Source organism: Magnolia sinica, chromosome 7 (genome assembly GCF_029962835.1).
Source record: "Magnolia sinica isolate HGM2019 chromosome 7, MsV1, whole genome shotgun sequence".
Classification (NCBI taxonomy): domain Eukaryota; kingdom Viridiplantae; phylum Streptophyta; class Magnoliopsida; order Magnoliales; family Magnoliaceae; genus Magnolia; species Magnolia sinica.
In genome coordinates, this window is record NC_080579.1 from 32,390,286 (window position 1) to 32,412,356 (window position 22,071).

General features: G+C 39.6%; 1 protein-coding gene across 4 annotated transcripts in view; it reads right to left on the reverse strand.

Annotated features, from left to right (window-relative positions):
* The window catches only part of LOC131251277 (protein PTST, chloroplastic), an 89,889-nt gene that overhangs the window by 43,086 nt on the left and 24,732 nt on the right, over positions 1 to 22,071 (reverse strand). For 3 of the 4 annotated variants that reach the window (XM_058251901.1, XM_058251898.1, XM_058251900.1), the window contains exon 4: positions 13,846 to 13,935. The exons of the other annotated variant lie outside the window; for it this stretch is intronic. In XM_058251901.1, the coding sequence (XP_058107884.1) occupies positions 13,846 to 13,935 (90 nt within the window). The remainder of the gene's footprint in view (positions 1 to 13,845; positions 13,936 to 22,071) is intronic. 4 annotated transcript variants of the gene reach the window in all.

Genomic DNA, 22,071 nt, shown 5'->3' on the forward strand with positions numbered 1-22,071 from the left:
ATCTACAATCACATACAATAGATTAGTTGGAAGAATGAGACTTTGCTTTTTATTTCGAATTTCATAATTTTCCAATATATTATGGAATGAATAGTGACAATTTATAGAAATTAGAACGAACAAAATCCTTTTTATTGATTTGATTTGCTTATTATTTGGCGGGACAAGAGAGCTTGATTTATTTTGATTTTAGATATTAAAGTAGTTTTGGGGATTGGAATTTGAATTTTGGGGTTGTATTGTGATTTGCAAATTGTAACACGTGAGTTCTACTTTTGTAGAGTAACTTGCGGATTGGTATTTGGATTTGTATTATAATTTGTAAAGTGTAACTTATACTTTTGTATAGTTTGGGGATTGGGATCTAGTGTCGTATTGTAATTTTTAAAGTGAGAGGGAGAATATGACTACTGTGGTCGATTAATAACTGGAGGAATCACTCAAGTAAAGCAACATTTAGCATTAAAAGGGCCAGGTCGTTGGGTGCAACAGCATGCCAAAAGAAATAATAATTATGATGCAACAGAATTTGCAAGAGTCAAAGCAAAAATAAAAAAAACTACAATGCAAAAGAGAAGACAGGATACTTTTAATGCAGGCCGACAAGAGGTGTTTGGTCCAAATTATATGGGTGTTAAGATGACCAATAATATTGAGTTTGTAATGATTAAGATCGGTAAGGTCATGTTGGCAAAGAGAGCATGTGCATTGCTCGTGAAGATGAAGAGCATTGGTGGAAATTTAGGGTAAGGGGCTCTGTACGTGATGTAGGAGGGGCCAATGGGAGCAGGAGTAGGGCTGGGAGAGTACGTGTGTGCTAGGGAATGGGGGATTTGCTAATGGTAATAGTGGAAGTGAGAGTATGTTTGGTAGTTTACAGCATGCCTTTAGCCGAAAAGAAACTTCATGCATTCCCATTAGGAAGATGATGTGGATAATGTAGTAGAGCCTCATACACCTTCAGGTAATCCAATTTTGTTTAGAAAGGAGAAGACAAAACAAAAGAATATCAAATAAATGTAGACCAGAAGTGCAGTTGAGAAACTTAGTAGGGCAGCAGCTTAGCTATTCATAGACGGCAACATAGATCCAAATGTTGCCAACTCCCCCTACTGGAAAGTGCGGATTGATGCATCAGCAGCGATAGAAAAAGGAGTGAAGGCACCCACAGCTAGTGACATTAGGGGGGAGTCGACGAATGCAGAATATCATGTACATGGCGACTAATATGGCATATTAGAGGATGCACTATTATTTGCGATGGATGGATTGGCCCAACCAAATCAATTTCATGGTGTACTACCATTTAGGAATAGTATTCCATAAATTGATTGATGCATCGAAGGTAGCAATGAACATAGATTACATATTCAACCTTATGATAAGATGGTGGATGATATTGGAAAGGAAAATGTATTGTAGATTATGACCGATAATGAAGCAATGTACAAGGCATTAAGAAAAAAGTTGATGAAGAAGAGACCACACTTGTTTTGGCCACCATATGCCACGAACTACATCAACCTCATCTTAGAAGATACTGGAAAGAAGAAGAATGTTGCAAAATTGGTTGAAAATGGAAGCAAGGTGACGACTTTCATCTACAACCACAACCAACTAGTCACCATAATGAGGAAGTTCACGAAGGGGAGGGAGCCCCTTAGACCTATGCCAACTAGATTTGCACCAAACTTTATAGCCCTTGAGAGTTTATACAAGCATCAGGGAGAGTTCAGCAAGAGATTTGCTTCGCGGGATTAGCTCAATAAAAAATATGGAAAGAGGACATCGGGGACAATGATTGATGTTGTAAAGACTATCAGGGACAACAAATATTGGAAAAGTGTTGCAAATATCCTCAAGGTGTTGAAACCCATTGATGAGAGCCCTTTGTCTTGTCGAATCTGACAAGATATCCACTATGGGCTCCTCTACAATTCTATGGATAAGGCAAAGCTTGCTATTCATTGAGATTGTAAAGACTATTTAGATTGCTAGAAGATGATCGACAAGTGTTGGATGAATCAGCTTCACCATCTTCTTCATGCAGCAAGTAAACTCTTTGTTACTATGCACTTCATGTCTCTGATTGTTAACTAAGTTGAATATTACTAAGTTCATTGTTGAAATGTAGGATACTATTTAAATCCAAAAAAAAAAAAAAACATATATTCTCAATCATATGTCGAGGATGATGAGGTTCATATCAGTCTGAAGAACGTGATAAAAAGATTAGAGCCTCACTTAGATAAATAGATAAGGGAGTTGGATACATTATAAAGTTTTCGCTAATTGGTCTTTAATAAATTGTTGCTGCTGCTGTTGTTGTTGCTCTTGTTGTTGTTGTTGTTATACAAATTGTATTATTAGTAATTTAGAATGGATTTTACAGAGAGTGTAAAGACTGAAGCCAAGTGCGATCAAAGCATTACGCTAGACAACTTCTTCCTCTATCTGTGAGAGGAACTGGAGTTGTTTTACACTAATTAATTTGATAAATAGGAATAGATTGCACGCCAAGACATGGGATTGGCTCGTCCATATGCATTACAACATGAAGCTGCAATATGCAAAGTGTGTAGAAAATTTAGTTGATGAAGGCGACTTATGTCCAATAAGCTTGGACCAAATTTATAATGAGGACCTATTTCTACCTTGGTCGGAACAAAGGGAGACCAAGGTAGAAGATGACAGTGAAGAAGTAGAGGTATAAGATCCAAAATACATACGATGCAACAAAAGAGTCATTCAGCTGTCTTGGATCCAGAGAGGATTCCATTTGCCGAAAATTTGACTCAAGAAAGTAGCAGTAAAGAAACCGAGACAGATGACAGTGGTGGTAATGATGATGATGATGATGATAACACCTTCCGATCCTGCTTCTGGTGTTGCTCAGCACACCGTATAGCCATCTACAACTCATGAGGTTGATAAGCATCGACATACAAGAGGCAATCGGACTAATGAGTGCATTGAGTCATGATTAGAGGTGTACACAAACTGAGCTAGCTCAGTTAGCTCGCTCGACTCGACTCGAAAAGGCTCGATTCGACTCGGTTCGAAGCTGAGTTCGAGCCGAGTCGGGCTGATTTTTTGAGCTCGAAAATGAGTTCGAGCTAGCCCCGACTCGACTCGACTCGGATCAAACCCAGCTCGAATCGAACTCGGATCGAACCAGTTCGGTGACTTGGTTACTTAGATATTGATGTTGCTCACCAAGTGTTTGATGAAATGACTTAAAGAAGTGTGGCTGGTGGCAAGGAAGGTATGTATATGAAACCAACACCCTTTTTTCTTGATTTTTATGTTGCTTAGAAGGTGCTTAGAAGGTGTTTGATAAAATACTTGTAAAACCATTGTTGTTATCTCAAATACAGTGAGATTTTGAAGGTGCAATCTAGGTGTTTGTGAAAATGTTGCAATGGAGAACTTGGCTCGAACTGGCCCGATCTGCTGACCAAACTGAGCCGAGCTGGCCAGTCAGGCTCGAGGACCGAGCCGAGCCGAGTTCGAGCTGAGGCCAGCTCAACTCGGTTCGACTCGATGCACACCCCTAGTATACAACCAGCCAAGAGGGGAGAGGGAGCATCATGGAGAGGCTGGCACCAATCGCACTGCAAGAGATGGACCACCAAGACATCAAATGACTTATGCATATGGATATGATGATATATATGGAACCTATTGAGGCATATTCATGTTGGATTAGTCACGTTCGAGCATACAATCCATTTTATGGTCAGTATGGGGGGCACAGATACCCGGATCCGAACTCAAGCTACACATCGTCCCAATCTTACTCTCAGTCTGAGTAATACTCGGGGTAAAGGTAGGGGTATGACTATGATGGTAGCTAGGGGTCATCATCTAGCACTTATTCTTACCCTGGTTCCACATAGGAGATGCCTAGTGGCAATGAGGATCGTGGTCAGTCATTCTCAGGATTCATTAATATGGTCTTCCCCTCCGGATTTGATTATTATAGTAGATGTGTGGCAACCGTTCCACTGCCTCAATCGGATGATGATGACATGGAGGTCAATGAACCAACCTAGCAAGATTTTCTTTCTAGTGATGACTAGAGTATTGGATTAGTGTCGATGGTGTGAAGGACGCAAATGGTGTCTGTAACTATAAGCTGTAATTTTGTAATACTAACATTTTTGTATTTATAACGCATTGCCCATGGATAAATAAATTTAAATAATTATTTAGATATCTTTATTACATCCATCATTGATGATCATATTATCTTATTTATATTAAATCATTGATAAAATATAATTACGAAATGAAATATAGACTTTTGTAGCCAATCCAAGCGTATTAGGTTCATAAAATCAACAGACAAGCTGAGGCAAAGAGTGAACAGTTATGCTATCATAAACATGTACAAAACTATAAAAGATCCTCTAAATTTATGGGATTTTTTCCATTTTTTTCAACAAAAAAAAAAAAAAAATCGTTACAGGGAGCGTAACGACGCCATTACTCATAACAGCAATGGTGGGGACTGTTATCCACACCCAATGTTCAAAATATCGGTATTGTGTTATGTATCTCACCCTTCGGATATGGATACGTGTCGCTTATCACATAGGATATATCGGTTGTATCACATAATGTATCGCTATTGTTGGAAACATGGGGAAACATTGGGAAATTAGTCGAATTTTTCAATAAAACTTCAGTGATTGTTAAAAAAAAAAAAAAAAAGACATCAATACACTCTTATAAATTTTATTTAAAAAAAAAAAAAACATTACAAAAAACAAGTGCACATAATAGGTTTTCTTTGTACGAGGTCCTAATATATGCGTTGTCTAACTGAATTGATGCAAGTATATTCAAAGTCTATTCATATAATTTATAAATGTAAGAAGACGTGTGGAAACACAAGCAATACATTTAAAAGCAAAAGAAGAATCACTAAATTAGGTTATATCCATGTTTGATTTTTTATGTTTGGACACAAATTACAACCGATTTGCGAGAAATTGGGAATTATTTTTTTAAAAAATTTTCGCAACTCGGCCCATGTAACAACACCCTGTACATTTTCATACTCAAGTGTTACCATTATAATCTAAATTAGCATATTGTATGAAGATATCACTATCATGGGATAAGTAATAATCCGCCCATTTCAACCGTTAACTCTGACGAGAAACCATTACATCATCAGGCAAATCTATTTTTAGGATTTTAATCATTTTAATAGACAAATCAAACCGCTCATTGGGTCTTCAATTTCCCATAGGGCAACGCGCCACTTAATTTCAATAATCAAAACAACAAATTTTCAAACCCAAATATTAATTTGACCCACAGAAATAATTTAAGGAAGAATAAAATAAACAATTTATATATAAAAGCCCATAAAACATCTTATAAAGGAAGAACTATCAAACATAATCATTTAGTGATTAAAAATATAATAATAGTAAATTTAATAATAATGTTATTAAAAATATTATGATAATATTCATTATCATAAATGCATATTAGTTCATTTGATCATTAATCAAACCATTGACTTCCATCTAAGTGGGCCCTAGAACCCTTTTACCATTGACGTTCAAATTCGAAACGATCTGGCCATCGGATTGACATAATCGACACCTAAAGACCGCAATTCAGTTGGTTTGGCCCACCTCACCAATGGATTTACCTCATCTTTGGATTGATGTCCTGTCAAGGCAAGTAGAAAAATATTGACGGATAGTATTTCACAGAGCCTCATTGTGGGGCCCACAATCACTTTGGGTGTGCATCGGGGGTGGTACTCCTGCAGAGCACCAAAATCGGATCTAGGTCAAACCGGGTTTTGCCGCCAGCGACAGACAACCATCCGTTGTTTTAATCGGTGGACCATCATCATCGCCCATTTGGATGATCCAAACCGTCCATCATGTTGGGCAGGCGGATCTAACCAAAACCTAACCCACGCCGCATGATGGGATGCACATGCGTGCACATGAACTTCCGTACAAACAGGTGTGCTCGTGGCGCATTTCTGAAAAAAGAAACTTTTCGTTGCTGCCAGGTTGGCTAACAGCATGTGGGATCCTCCCTCAATCTTAGCCCTTGGTGCAGGAAAATCCTAGCCATCCATTCCTCTTCACATGAGTTACGGCTTCCATCACAATAAGAGAGACGCCGCACCCGAGTATCTCATTCACCATCATGTATTGGCGATGTTTCTCCAAATGGTGGGTCCCACAAGCATCAGTAAATAAATCCAACCCATCCATGATTCAGGGATTGAAGGATAAACCACTAAATCAAATTTTTCCATGATCAAGACCGTCATCTTCCTTAATCAACCGAGGAACCCATCATCTTCTAGTGGGCCCCATCTTCTGATATGATCCATTCATCCGGTGGCCCAAAACATCAAATAGCCATCTGTAATGTAGGATTCTAACCATGCAAGCTAGTTTAAGCTTAAATCTGAACCGAGATTTGGAGAGCTAGAAATGAGGCTAGATTTGAGGGTCGCCCCATTTCAACTCAAGCTGTGCTCAGAAAAGCCAAATGGAGGCTGATCACGTTGTTCTCTAACCCCCAAAACTGTTCAAATATGTTGTCGGCTGACCATTCTAATCTCGTCAATATTCTTCAATCCCATCCTACTCGCCTTTCCCCAAAATTTACAATCGTCAAGTGGATCAGACCCAAATTGGGGTGGTACAAGCTAAACGTGGATGGGTCAGCCCTGTCTAACCTTGGGCCTGCGGGGGGAGGTGGCATATGCAGAGATAACCTTGGCCTTATGATTTTCGCTTTTAGCAACAGGTATGGGAATGCTTCTAACACAAAGCTGAACTTAGGGCCGTTCACGACGGCATGGAGCACTGTATAAAGCTTGGTTTAAACAATGTGATCATTGAATCAGATTCTAAATGGGTGGTGGACTGCATCATCGCCAATTCCACTAGCTCTTGGACATGGAAATACTGGCTATCCAGAATTCGGAGACTCAATCTCAAGGGCAATTTTCGAATCTCTCATATTGCTAGAGAAGCTAACGGCCCAGCCAATGGATTAGCAAAGCAGGGAAGTCTGTCTCAAGCCATCCAGCTCTTCAGGGAAGTTTCAGATCTCCCCAGGCTAGTTAAGGGCCGCTACCTTTTGGATAAATCTGGTTTGAGCTCTCTTAGGAAAGTATAGGAGTCTTTTTCTATATAGATATGATAGGTGGGCCAGCCTTTGTATTTGGTGGCCGCCCGAATGAGGTTCATTTTGGCGAGGCCCGATCATTTTGTGGTGCCCTCCCATACGATGTAATCATCTTTTTGATCAATGAATCCTAGGTGGTCTGATCCCACCTTTCTTCAAAAAAACAAAAAAAACAAAAAAAAAAATCTGAACCGAGATGGGTGTGTTGCCTGGTAATCATTTCAACCTAATTGTAACTAATCATAGAATGAGATTAATAGAGCCCTTAAAAGGCTGCCTTTTAGGGCAACCCTTTCCAGAAAAGGAAAACCGGAAAGAGAAGTAAGAGTGTCATTTGAGGTACCACATTGAGTCGAGTCAACTTGGTCCGAGTTGCTGTGAGTTCGAGCCTGAGTCTGTGCGCTCCAACTCTTTTCAAGAGAGGAAGATGAGTCCGAGAAGGGAGATTGAGGAGAGGAAGAGATCAAGAGAGAGTGTGAGGAAGCCCAAGATCGGATTGATGCTGAGTCAATTTGACTCGCTGAGATCGAGTCGGGTCTGTGATGCAAGTACCCGTGCGGCCGTGCCATACTAGGTCGACTCAACTTAACTGGAACTGAGTCAGGCCAGCTCAGGCATACGTTGCTGGATGTTTCCAATAGGAAGAAAGAAAGAAAGGAAAAAAGAAAGAAGAAGATGAAGGGAGAGATGGATTCCAGATTCCTAATCGGTTATTGTCGAGCCGACTGCCTCGACTCACTGGGTCATAGACGCGGGTTGGAGTTGCTAGTCCGAATAGAGAAGAGAGGGAAAGGAAGTAGAAGAAAGAGAAAGCAAATAAAGGAGACAAAAAGAGAGAGAAATCGCTGCCAAAATTGTCCTTCACACACCATTCACATCATCAACCGAGCCTGACTCAATTCGATTGAGTCGAGTTGTTGATCTATCCAGATCTGTTGTTGGAGGTGTCTTAGGTCTGGAAAAGATGAAGGAAGAAGAGAAAACAGAGAATGCGAAGAAGAAACGAGAGAGGGTGCGGTGGCAGGGACGCGATCCGAGTCAGGACTGAGTCGCTATTGCGAGTCAACTACCGAGTCCCCATCCAAGTCTGGTGAGTTTGGGCCATGTCTAAACACACCTGGTCAAGTCCAGGCATTGCATGATTGTTAGAGAGAGAAAATTTGAAGAAGAAGAAAGAGAAAGAAACGAGGGAGAGAGATGATGTTAAGTCGACTCGTTGAGTTCTGATGGAGTTGAGTTGGGTTCATTACTAGAGTCTTAAGTCCAAGTGTGGGGCTGGACATTGCAATGGGAAAATAGAAGGAAGAAGAGAAAAGAAGAAAGTAAAAGAGAGTAGGGATAAGGAGGTGGATCATGCCGAGTCAACTTGGTTGGAACTCACCAAGCCTAGTCTGAGTTTGTTCTGACCTAATGGAGTTCTCATTTACCAAGCCGGGGTTAGAATCGTCTTGGACAATCACTGCAACAAACGTAAGTAGTTTTGGGAGAATTTCAGCCCAAGTCAAGTTGATTCAGATAGAGGTGAGTCAACCCATGTACATTTGAAGTTCCTTTCTAGTTTATTTTAGTCGAAATCTTAACTTAACACTTGGATTTGAAAAATGGTATATTTTGTGTTAACCTTCTCAATTCAAGTGTATGGGACTTAAGACAATTAGATTGGTTTGGAAATATTTTAGATTTGAGGTGAGTCAACCCCTATTTTCCCTATTTGGGTATCAGAGACAGGATTGTACACGAGCCAAGCTAGCTTAAAAAGCTCGCTCAGCTCGGCTTGACTCCGCTCAAATGATGACTCGAGGTTAGCCAAGCTTCATATGACTCAGCTCGTTTGGAAAACGAGCCGAGTTCGATCATAGTGGATCTTGACTCGACTCGACTCGAAGCTCAAGCTCGAGCTCAGCTCGATCGAATATATATATATATATATATATATATATATATATATATATATATATATATATATATATATATATATATAATATTTAAAAATTAAAAAGAAGTTAAAACTTAAACCCTACCTGTCCCGTCCGTCCCTTTCTTACCCTTTCCTTTCCTTACCCAACCCGCCGCACCCGAGCTCCTCTCTCTCCCTCTCTTATGCCCGAGCTCCATAGTCCCCTCCCATCTCTCTCTCTCCACTTGGCCACTCCCCCGAGCTCGACTTGGCGTCTGCTTGACTCGTCTCAGCCGTACGGCCTGCACTCGGCCACTTGCTCAAGCTCTATTTCTCTCTCAACACCAACAACAAGGTACCTCTATACCTCTATCTAATATATATATATATATATAATTGAATATTTGATTTGAGAGTTGGGTCGAGTGTGGGTTGGGTCATTTGGGTCGGGTGGCTAGGTTAAGTCGGGTGTCGATTGGGTTGGGTTACTAGGTTGAATCAAGTGCGGGTTGGGTCAGGTTGGGAGCAAGCTCGACTCGATCCACTAGCTCGCCTCAAGCTCAACTTGAAAGGTTTGGCAAACAAGCCAAGCTCCAATGGTAAGCTCGAGGCCGAACTCGAGGAGAGCACGGAAGAGCCAAGCCAAGCTTGGCCCACTCGACTCGACTCAGCTCGATTTACAATCCTAATCAGAGAAGGCAATATTAGTCTTTTTAATTAAAATACTCACTTATTGGAAGAAATTTAGTCTTCCCAAATCTTCCTTCTCTTAATTACTCAAGGAGGGCCTCGATTTAAGGTGAGGATTACCCTTCAAGCTTTTGTACATCATGATAATTATCTTAGTTCATTTATCTCATTAATTGCTTAATTTAATATTCAGTAAAAATGATGATGAATGCTAGTTTATACTTGAGTGAATTCTTCATAAATGATTAATCATTGGATTTATATTCAAGTTTTTGAACATGCTATGGATCGCAAATATCTCTACTCTAGTTTAAATGAAACATATTATATGGATAAGTGTTATTGATATTGTTTGTGGTATGTTTTACCACTTGCGATTATTTGATGGTGTTTTAGGAGATCCTCGAACTAGTGGACATCTATGTAATGGATTAAATAAAATTACGTTGTTGACTTACCATCTTGTGAATCATTTGTGCCTATGTGGCTTTTGGAAAAAATCAATTTCTACTGCATCCTTGAATTGAATATTTGCCCCTTGCAACTTTGGAATAATTGCCCTATGTGGATTCAATGGATTATTTGCATACAACCTTGTGATGGTAAGTTCGACTTGTTAAACTATGATTTGCAACCCCCCCCCCCCAAGTGACCTTTGAGCTTTCTAAAAATAGTTGTTCGAAATTGGAATAATAATGGTTAGGTTAATCATGCATTTCATGGCATACGGACTTTACCGGGTGGTTGATGTAAGACACGGTTTCTTAGGGGACAATGGGCTGTACCATAGAGTATTTTACCGGGTGATCATAAGTTATTATCGCGTGCATTCAAGCCACTATGGGTTGTCCTTGTTGCATGGAATTTTCCGGGTGCCTAGTCCTCCTTAGGGCGTACCTTTGAGTACTTTTCCGGGATACTAGTTGATGCAGGACATGAAATTCAAATATGATGTGTACGATTTCAGGCCTTAGATCACACTAGTTCAGAAACAATTACACAAAATTCCATATCCCACACAAAAGTTCAAACATTCAATGAAGGGAAATCTATGCGGGTCCAGGCCTACACATGTTAGAGCTGGATCAATAAAATTTATAGACCAAACAATACTCAAAGGGAAGTAAATTCATCCACACATGCACAAAAATATGTCCCCCAATCCAAGGGATTCACAAGTTTCACTTCATTGAACCCTAGGGTTAGGAAAAAGGGGCAAATCAATTGGAATTAATGTAATCTAGGGTTAGGGTTAGAGAAAGAAAGTAAGAGAGGAATGAAAGAGGGGAAAAACTGAACCTAAGTGTGTGGACAGCGGGCCAGACCTGACGCACGTGCACAAGGGCCTGTCCGCACGTGCGTGGGGGCCACGAACCTGGAAGGTGACTCCATGAGTCTGGTCGGCTAGGGATGGACTCCAAAACCCCCGAATTTCAACTCGATCCGATGCACAGTTTATGCGTGGTGCTCCGCCGAAGTTTCAACACACCTGCAAGGCCAGATTCTGGAAATCTACTGTAGAGAGAAAAACGCCTACAATAGAGAATGGATTTGAAGCGTAGATGATTGTAGGGGGAGAAATATGGATGGTAGAGGGTGGGGGCGATTTGAGATAGGTGTGGCTTCGCACCACGGTAGTCAGCCCTTCGAAGAAGGGAGGGTTTCACACCCACTTGTATGCCACAACTCAGAAACTCAGAGAAGCAGGAAAAAAAAAAAAACGCAGAAATTTTATTAATCTTCAATAAGAAAAAGCTACAAGGGGTGCCTATTTATAATAAAACCCTATACCCCAAAAGTAACACCATGTGCGCAACCTATTACTTGGAGATGGAGTAATAAAACATAACAGCTAATCAAAGGAATCTAAACAGTCCATGATATTCCTAATAACAATAATAAGCAAAACCCAAAGTACTAGATTAATTAGAATAGTGGGTCACGATCATGAGAACCCATGGTGGGATTCACATGACTATCGGATCCACTCCAACGAACCAAAACACAGTCATCTAACTAAGAGGCCCTCCCTGGACGTCGTCATTGATCCAAATCGATGGTGGGGGCCTCCTCCTCGCATACATGCGTAGGGGGGGCGTGCATGTGCGCATGATGTCCCCATCACTAGTTCACCTTGGGTGTCCTCATTGCATGGTCTTTTCCGGGTGGCTAGTTCTCCTTAGGGCGTACCTTTGTGTACTTTTCCAGGTGGCTAATCCTCTTTGGGTGACCTTTTTGCCAGCTGGATAAGCATCCCCAGGTATGTGAGCATGTACATGCATTCATACATTTAAACAAGAATACCATTATGAAATTTATTTAACGATTTGCGCATCTGATGAACTCTGTCCTATTATTATGATGGTCATTGTAAAATATTTATTTTATATTGTTCCTGATAACTATGCTTAATCATCATGGTGTTTTGATAAATCTTGGGGGTTACACCTCACTGGGATATCCATTGATGCTATCAAATCATATTCAATGTGCAGGAGACGTAGTTGATGCACATGTTGGTGCTCATGTGGAGTATGATGAGCTAAATTATCTTACAGCTCTAGATTATAGATTTCATTTATGTTTAATTTGCATTTTCATGCATTTGTAAAGACTTAGGACATTGGTTTGTATAAGCCTTTGGGCAGCCACTCGAATATTTTGGACATGTATATTTGGTATTTGGACTTTCCTTTATGCTTGATTTGTTTCTCTCCCGCTAAACTGCTCTCTTTGAAAAAGAAAAGAAAAGGAAACAAATATATATATATATATATACATGAAATTTAGCTACCTTTAAAGGTTAACACTTGGGTTTTCAGAAAACGAGTAGTATACTCAGGTTTCAAGAAACAGAGTGCGACAACCCATCTCCTCCAAATCTCAAAATCGAAGCACTCAATCCATGATTTTTCATGTTTTGCATGAAAAATCATGAATTTGTGACAATTTGACACTAATTTAACATGATTTACAGAAGGAAAAAAAAAAAGGATCATAAATCGAAAATACTCACTGGATTGAACATGCGGGATATATCCCACTAGTGCGTTTTGTATCGCACAGGTGGGATACAAGATATATCGTGGGATATATCGGCCGATATTGTCGATGCTTAAAACATTGCGCCCATCATTGCCATTACGGCATACCTTGCTAATAATCTATGCTTAATTGTTAAATTGTGTATATTATTTATTCTATAGATTTTAACTCAAAAATTAATAAAAATGATAGCGCAATAGCTGATAGATAATCATATTAGTAGCATAAAATATGTGACATATATCAACAATTCACAACCAATAGACTCAACATTACAGCTTACAACAACTCAGCTCGACAAACAACATTCTTACCAAAGAATGGTCCGATACACCATTGAATATATGTTCAAAACACAAAAAATAATAGATTCTTGGATAACACTTTTTTTCCCTTTTTTCCTAATATATTCATGTAGTCTTTTAGCTTTACAAAAAATAATAATAATAATAATAATCGATAGGAATCGATACAGGGCAATATGGGGCTGATACAAGCACACAACTCCATATCGTATCAGTTTTCAGTAGGCCGATATGCCCACTGATACTGATATTAAGAGCCATGAATATAAGGGAAGAGGGAAAATAAAATAGGGAGAAAGAAGTGCACCTGGGGTAAGTTTTTTTTTTCCAACCAAAGCTCTGATTCCAAGTTTTTTTAATGATGTCAGGGTGTTCCCGCCCCATTTTAAGGTGAGACTATTCCCTACTGATGCACACAATAACCCGCAAACTACGTGCATCAGGTAATCCCGAGGAAGGGAATCAAGCTCCCGTCTGTGGGGAGCACACCCACGACGCTTGCCATTCACCCAAACCCCGTGCGGGTCTCTGATTCCAAGTTGAACTCAAGAAAAGAAAGATGGACGTTTTTACAACCCCCTTTCCAGTTAGCGCTCTTATTTATAATGAATACAAGAGAAGCACTAGTGTAATACATTTAATACTGGTACACAGTATGGAACTCCTTACATACTCCAATGGATAAAAATAGCATAAAATATAACAATAAAAAAATAGTTTGCACACCTGTCGTTTCAGGAATCGATTGTATTGATTGGCTTCACTAAGTTTCCTGATAAGCTTTGTTCTTTCAGAATCAGCCAGCAATGATTTTAACTGACAATGAAATAAAAATAATATGTCAAGAACCACTGAGCATTTGGCAAAATACAAATTTGCAAATTGCAATTTACTACAAAAAATTGATTGAATGCAAGCAAGTGAAACAAGAATTCGAGTAAAGACACTGCAACTTATGATAGTTATCATCAAAGCTTGCATTGGTCTGTGATGCTCCGTAATATAGCGTATAGCACAAAACCTATATGTTTACATCTTGATGAAGACACTACAAATCTTCTAACATCTGCATGGTTTAAAAATTCTCATTCTCACCAATACATATATGTACATTATATATATATATATATATATATATATATATAGAGAGAGAGAGAGAGAGAGAGAGAGAGAGAGAGAGAGAGAGATGCTCACACACAAGTAGTTGGACGTCCAACTACTTGGCATGTGGGGCCCACCATGTTGTTTGTATGACATCTTGCCAGTCTAGCATGGTTGTCCCACCATGAAAATGGGATGCCCTAAAAATCAGGTCGATCTGATCATTAGATACATCCCACATGAATATATAGTTTTTTTGGGCGGCTGTCCATAGTTTTCTATGATGTGCCCCACCTAATAGTTGGATTGACCCGATTTTTGGAGCATCCCATTTTCATGGTGGAACAACCATGCTAAATGGGCAACATGTCATAACAAACACCACAGTAGGCCCCACACGCCAACTAGTTGGATGTCCAACTAGCTGCCTAATTTCAAGGCGACTTAATGCTATTAAATGTTGCCTAAATAACAGTTATTTCAAAGGAAAAAGGAGTTTTCCACTTGAGTAGGCCCCACTGTGGTGTTGATGTTTAATCCACCCCAACCATCAAGTGTGGAACCACATTTTAGTCCTGGGGTCCAAAAATCAGCCCCGTCCATGGTTCAGGTAGACTACAAGATTGGACACAGTCATTGTTTAAATTATACCCAATATTATCGAAATATCTCCAATATTATCTCTATCTCTAGTTCAACTATACCGCTAACACTGGTAGCAATACCAATAATACTGGTAGTAAAAAAAATTTCAGGTATCAACAATGCATCGCTAAGTATTGCCAACGTATCGATATAGCCAATCTAATCACAAATATTTTCAACTGTGCAAATTCCAAGTATCGCGTGTATTGCCAATGTATCAATATCGCCAATATTTTCGACTGTGGAAATTCTAGGTTACGCTTGTATCACAAGTCTATCAACGAAATTTCAATAATATCACCAACGCATCGATATCACCAAAAATTTGTTTATTAAAAAAATCATTTCAATTTTTTTTATGGGCACATGGTTGTATGAAGTGTTCAATTTATCATTCATAATATTGATAATATCTCGATATTATCATTATCGCAACATGAGCGATATCGAGACCACAATCTTTCATTTCCTTTCCAGTTGTTGATGATTTATTGGCAAAATATTGTGTGTTATCGATATTCTGCAATATCAATGGATGTTTAGATGGAAGGTTGGATGGATGGTTAGATGGTTAGATTGATTTCTTATGACGACACATACTTTTAGGCCCCTATTAAATGTAAACTTATTATGTATGCATTCTTTTTGCAATTTTTTTATTCCTAAACATGCAAATATGTGTATTTTATCATCTCCTGAAGTTCCACAAAAAATTCCACCGTTTTTCCTATATTTTCCCACATTTCTGGTTATCAGCAATATTATCGGTGATATCGATATTGTTTCCGTATCCCTGGCCAATGAAACTTGTAGCGATACCGATACTTCGAACACTAGACACAGTGTACATAGAAAGCACACCCTTCAAACTAATTCCCATGGTGTGGCCCACTTGAATCACGTATAGACCTATGTTTTGGGCCTCAGGTATAGCTTTTTGTGTGGAATTTAATGGTTAGAGTGGATTTTACATGTTCATCACGGTGGGCCCTGTAAAAATCAACCGTGGATGTCTCTCTTCCAACGGTTTCCATTGGTATGGCCCACTTGAATAATGGATCAACCTAATTGTTTGCCACTAGGGCCTAGCATAGGGTTCCACATCTAATGGTCAAAGCGGATCTCACATGCACATTACAGTGGACCTCGTGAAAAATAAAGGGCAGCTTCCTTCTCACTGTGTCCAGAATCCCAGAAATTTTGGGGACTTATTGTTGAGCCTGTTTCGTGCCCCAAAAGTCTTAGGATGTAGGGGAGTCCCGTGTTAACGTGGCTAAGTGTTGTGAGCCCCGCCATGATGTATGTGTTATATCCACACTGCCTATCCACTTTTCCATATCATTTTAGGGCACAAGCCCAAAAATGAGGCAGATCTAAAGCCCAAATGGACCACACCATAGAAAACATTAGGTATTGAACGCCTACCATTGAAAATCTTTTGGGTGCAACAGAAGTTTTGGATCAAGCTGATATTTGTGTTTTCCCTTCATTCCTGTTTGTATGACCTTATGAACAAGTTGAATGGAAAATAAAGACCATGAGTGCATTTTTTGGCAATAATTTTTTTTCAAAATTGTGGAGAGGTCAGCCTATACTCAATTCCTCATCAAATTCAGAATTGCGAGTTGGGGGATTTTGACATGTCCCCCCTTACTCAATTCCTCACAAGTATCCCAGAGGTGAATCAGAGCAAGCAATAGTCCTCATCCTACGGGGGCGTTTAATGTCAAAAACAGAAGAGAATTTGACTACATAGAATCTTCAAATGAAGCTTCTCTGTAATACCATCCATCATTGGGGTATCTGAAATCAAGGTTTTCTTAAAGAAAAGTGGCCTTTCATATCGTTCCTTTCCTCATTAAAATTGTCTTTAAGGAGTTTAGATTAGGTTACTTGATCATAATTCTATCTCTCAAAATGAATGACTTAGTGTTCACAATGTGTTCCTAACTCATTCCTCTTTTGCCTAGCAATTCAATTTAGGAATTTGTCATTCTTTTTACGGGTGTTCTCAATCGATGAAGCCTCACATTTGAACCACAACTCTAAAACGCTTCAAATCTCTACACTTCGCTTCGCTTTCCTCGCATACGCATGCATATGAGTATCCTGGAGGTGAATCAGAGCAGGCAGTAGCCCTCGTCCAATGGGGGTGTTTCATGTCAAAAACACATTTTGAACACCAACTCATTCATTTTGAAAGATAGAATTATGATCAAGTGACCTAATCTAAGCTCCTGAAAGACAATTTTAATGAGTAAAGGAATGATCTGGAAGGCCACTTTTCTTTAATAACCTAGGAAGGTTTCAACCATGGGCGTCACTGTCTCCAATGCCATATATGGTGTGGTCCACTTGATCTTTGGAGCTGCCCATTTTTTTGGATTATGCCCCAAAATTGATCTGAAAAAATGGATGGACGGTGTAGATATAATATATAGATCATGGTGGGGCCCACAGAACTTTGCCACATCAACACGATACCCATAAGGTTCTATGCTACGCAATCCACATAATCCCAGTCGGGCTTCGGTGTAACTTGGGTAACACTCTAGTGGGGTCTTTTCCTAACCATGCGGCCACCTTGATGCATGTGTTTTTTATCCACGTCGTCCATTAGTTTTCTCGACCAATTTAGGTTATGTACCGAAAAGGACATAGATCCAAATCTCATGTGGACCACAACACAGGAAGCAGTGGTGATTGACCATTAAATACTTCTTGGGGCCACAAAAGTTGGATCTAGCTTATATTTTTGTTTTCCCTTTATCCAAGTGCTTGTGACCTTGTCGACAGGTTGGATGGCAAGTAAAAATTATTGTGGGCCCTAGGAAGCTTTTAATGGTGAGTGTTCAATGTCCATTGTTTCCTATGGTGTGGTCCACTTGTGATTTGGATCTCCTTCATTTTTAGGTGGGGCTCAAAGTTGGGGAGAGTTCTAATACGATGCTACCCAAGTAAAACCTGATCCACTCCATTATTCTCGGGAAGGTGACACTTTTACAAGAATTAACATTCACAGTGTTGTGGCCCGCCCTTCATTTTTTAAGTGGCCCACCATGATTTATACGTGAGATCCACTGTAACCATTAGATGTGTAATCTTATGTTGGGCTCAAAGCCAAAAACAATCATGTTGATGGGCAGACAAGTGGGCCGTACTAATGAAAACAATTCGGGGAGACGTCCACCCTTGATTTTTACATGGCCCACCGCAATGGTCATGTGAAATCCACTCGAACCATTAGATGCCACACCAAAACATTGGCCCAAGACCCAAAAAGCAGGCCCATACACTATTCAACTGGGCCACACCAAGGGAAACAATTTGGAGGGTGATCTTTTTATGTATACTATTTCCAATCGTGTGGTCCACTATAACCATGGATGGGGCTGATTTTCAGGCCATGGGTTTATCATGGGGTGATGCAACTGACGGTTGGGTGGATTTCGACTTAATGCCATAGCGGGCCCACCTAAGCCAACAATTCCTTTTCCTCCTTGAAATAACTTTCATCGAGGACATTTATTGACATTAATTTCTCCTTAAATGAGGCAACTAGTTGGACAGTCCAACTAGTTGTGTGTGAGCATTTCTCATATGTGTGTGTGTGTGTGTGTGCATATATACGGAAATGGTACAATGAGGTCAACCTCATGGGAACTTCCCATGAGGTCGAGCTGTGGGCCCAACCGTGATGTGTGTCAAACATCCACCCTATCAGTCAGATGCACCATTCCATGGTGAGCCACGGGCTTAAAAATCAAGTCAATCCATGCACCATTCCATGGTGGGCCATGGACTTAAAAATCAAGTCAATCCATGACTTGGGTGGGCCACACCACATACAACAGTTGGGAGGGGTTACCCTCCCATTAAAACATTCATAATCATTTATTGGGCCCACCACCGAGATGTGGTTCACAAATCCAACCAATCCATTGTGTGTGTCCCACTTGGATGAGGGGTCAGACCAAGTTTCAGCCGCATCCAAAACTCAGGTGGGCCCTTCCAAGTGCTTTTATATGTTTTAGGCATGTCTTCATATGGTTTTAGATGGTAAGGCCCACCTGATTTCCGTATACGGCTGATTTTTGGGATATCTCATAACCTAAATGGGAACCATCAAATGCACGGTGTTGATGTTTGACGCACATCACGGTGGGGCCCACACAGCTTGACCTCATGGGAAGTTCCCATGAGGTCGACCTTATAGTACCATTTCCCACACACACACACATATATATATGAAATAGTTGATACAATGAGTCTGCTATGGATACCCCAAACACCAAACTTTTTAGATTGTGAGATCTGATTCATTAAACCTTTGGCATTCTTTTCAAATCCATTAACATAAGGAAACAAAATGTAAAAATAAAAAAATAAAAATAAAAAAATAAATAAAAACCTTTGGCAATTTTTACTTGAATACACACTATTGCTGCATTTTCTCTTGAGTATCTATTTTCTTCTGGCAATGGATGAAGGCTGAGAATTTTTTTATCACGTAATTTTTTTTATGGATGGACTGTCCATAGTGGACACATATTAGAAATGGCTCAATGAAGCATATGTAAGCTGGCTTTGAACCATGAACATCATGCTTGCACAGTATACTCAACCTCAGGATATGCCAAGTATTCTCAAGTTTTCAGCTTAGCAAGTGCAAGTTTTCAGCTTAGCAAGTGGGACCCAAGCTTCCCATGATCTAGATAACTCGTCCGTTCAGTGGATAGGGAACTATCAAACGAGAAAATCTCAAATACGGATAATGTTAATGTTCTACTTAGTGGCCTGCAAATACTGTTAGTAAGAGAAACAACAACAGTTCACATTCAACTGAAGAACAACCAAGATGTAGGATCTCCCAATCTATGGGAGCTTAGGGGGATCTCATGGTCAGATCCAAAGTGGGACCCACACAAAATCTGGAAGATTTTAACATTAGCCCACCAACTCCAAGCTATTTGCCCCTACGACATGGGTAAATGAAATATCGAACCTCAAGGAATGTCCCGGAGCTTGTATATGTAAGATGCACTCAATGACTCCAACTAAAATTTGAGCACCAAAGCAAAGATGTTAATAGAAACTCCCTCAACAATCACCAACCTAGAGAAGATTTGGAGAAATTCTACCTTCCTTAAGAGCCAACCTTTCCACTTCTAGTAATTATCCCTTCCAGCAGGTTTGGGAAAAGACTAGTGAATCCCACACTCGCCAATTTCTCAAATTATTGTTTATCCCACAAGGCCATGAATTACCTAGAGGAGAACCATCAAAATTGAACTTCCACTACCTAAAAGGTGGACAATGCCACCCATCAATAATAATTTCTTTATTGGCCTCATATTTACAACCAAAGGATTTATAGTAAATGTGAAAGCGGGAATGCTATGAAAATTGGATTTGATAACAACCCATTTGATAGGGCCACTCTTCTATATTTTCCACCACTCGAGTCTTCCTTTTGTTGAATATCCAGCTGTTTCCTCCCTTGCAAACTGATCAGCATAAACCCAATAGAAGCATACACAAAAGAATTATCCCTCTAGCTTTAAACGGTTCACCATAGGTCCTAACACAAGCTTCCACCCCATGTGGCATTGATGAGCCTGAATGAAGGAACATGTAGGAGCACCACCTTCATTAATTGAAGAATGACTGTTTTTCCTTTTCTGTAGATAAGAAGGCAACCTCTTTGGGCTGAGGGGTATATGGATGACCCACACTCTACAAGTTGTATAGGACTAGGAGCTTTTCTTTTCCTTTTTTTTTTCTTCTTTTTTTTTTTGGAAGATCCCATTATGTGGGGCAGAAGGGACTATATTCACAACATGTTGAACAAAGGTGAACTGGAGGCATTCAACGGCCTTTTGTTAGTTCTTCAAGGGCCTCCTTCGCTGTAGTTGAAGCGAAAACCATTAAAGCATTGATCTCATGGGGTCCATTTCTATCAAATAGGAGGGTTGTTGCACAAAATATACTTCTAAGTAATTGCCCCAAAGATCTATATTATATGAAAAAAAAAACCACATATGGGGATTCTTATTTGTACAAATCAAGGTATCCTATATCGGTAATGGTGGCGTAACGATCACCAGTAATGGTGGTGTAACAGTCACCATCATTACCGATACGGGTACCGGCCATAACAGCCAATACGAGGGCGTAAAGACCATTATGACCCCCATAATGGTTGAAAATTTTCTTTTGCCTGAAAAATTCTGAAAAAATATCCAGAAAATCAAGAATAATGTAAATATTCCAAATATGTATTCATTTTTATTTTATTTTTTGAACATGTTTATGGTAGTGTAATGGTCCACTCTTTGGTAAGAGTGTTGTACCGGGCTGTCTAGTGAATTTTTTTAGTATGATTATGTCTCTATTGTTTACACATCGCAATCAAGCATTAGAACTAGAAATAAGAAAAAATAAGAAAAAAGGTGGGGGGCATAAATACTACTTTTTCATTTTTTATTTTTTTTTGAAAAAAAGGCCACGGAGCTTCTATTCGCTCAAATCACTCCAATCTACAGTTTTAATCTTAAAAGCTATATTAAGAGTGGTCGAAATCTGTTGTAAAAATTATCTAGGAGAGTTTTTGGAATGAGAAAAGTAAAAAATGAAAAGAGAGAGAGAGAGAGAGAGAGAGAGAGAGAGAGAGAGAGAGGAAAAAAGAGGAAATTTTGGATTTAAAGAGAAACAAATTGACCACTTTTTTACCGTTATGGGAGTAACCGTTGTTATGCCCCGTAATGGCCTTTACGGCCACCATAACGCCTGATACGGTCTCAAAAAACCAACTTCCCCATTTCACCCCTGTATCGCGTAACAGTCATGGCCGTTACTTATATGTATCAACCTTTACGGGCGTATCATAACGGATACAGAACACCTTGGTACAAATGGTACTTCGAACTTGAAACAAGCAAGAATGAATTAACAATACTTATGTATCTTTTCAGTTGCTCTACTGAGTCTGTCACTCGAGATCTTTGGTCTCCAACCAGGCCCGATAAAAAGAATGGAAATCTTCTAATGGTTTCATTGAGAATGATTCTAGTCTAGTTCATGGCCTATTAGAAGTATGAGGCACTCTAGTGGAGTTTAACCAAAAAATTTATTTGTTATTACATCAATCTTACCATCTTTTTTTTTCTCACTTCGTTCACAAATTGTTTTGATTGACCTATCCAT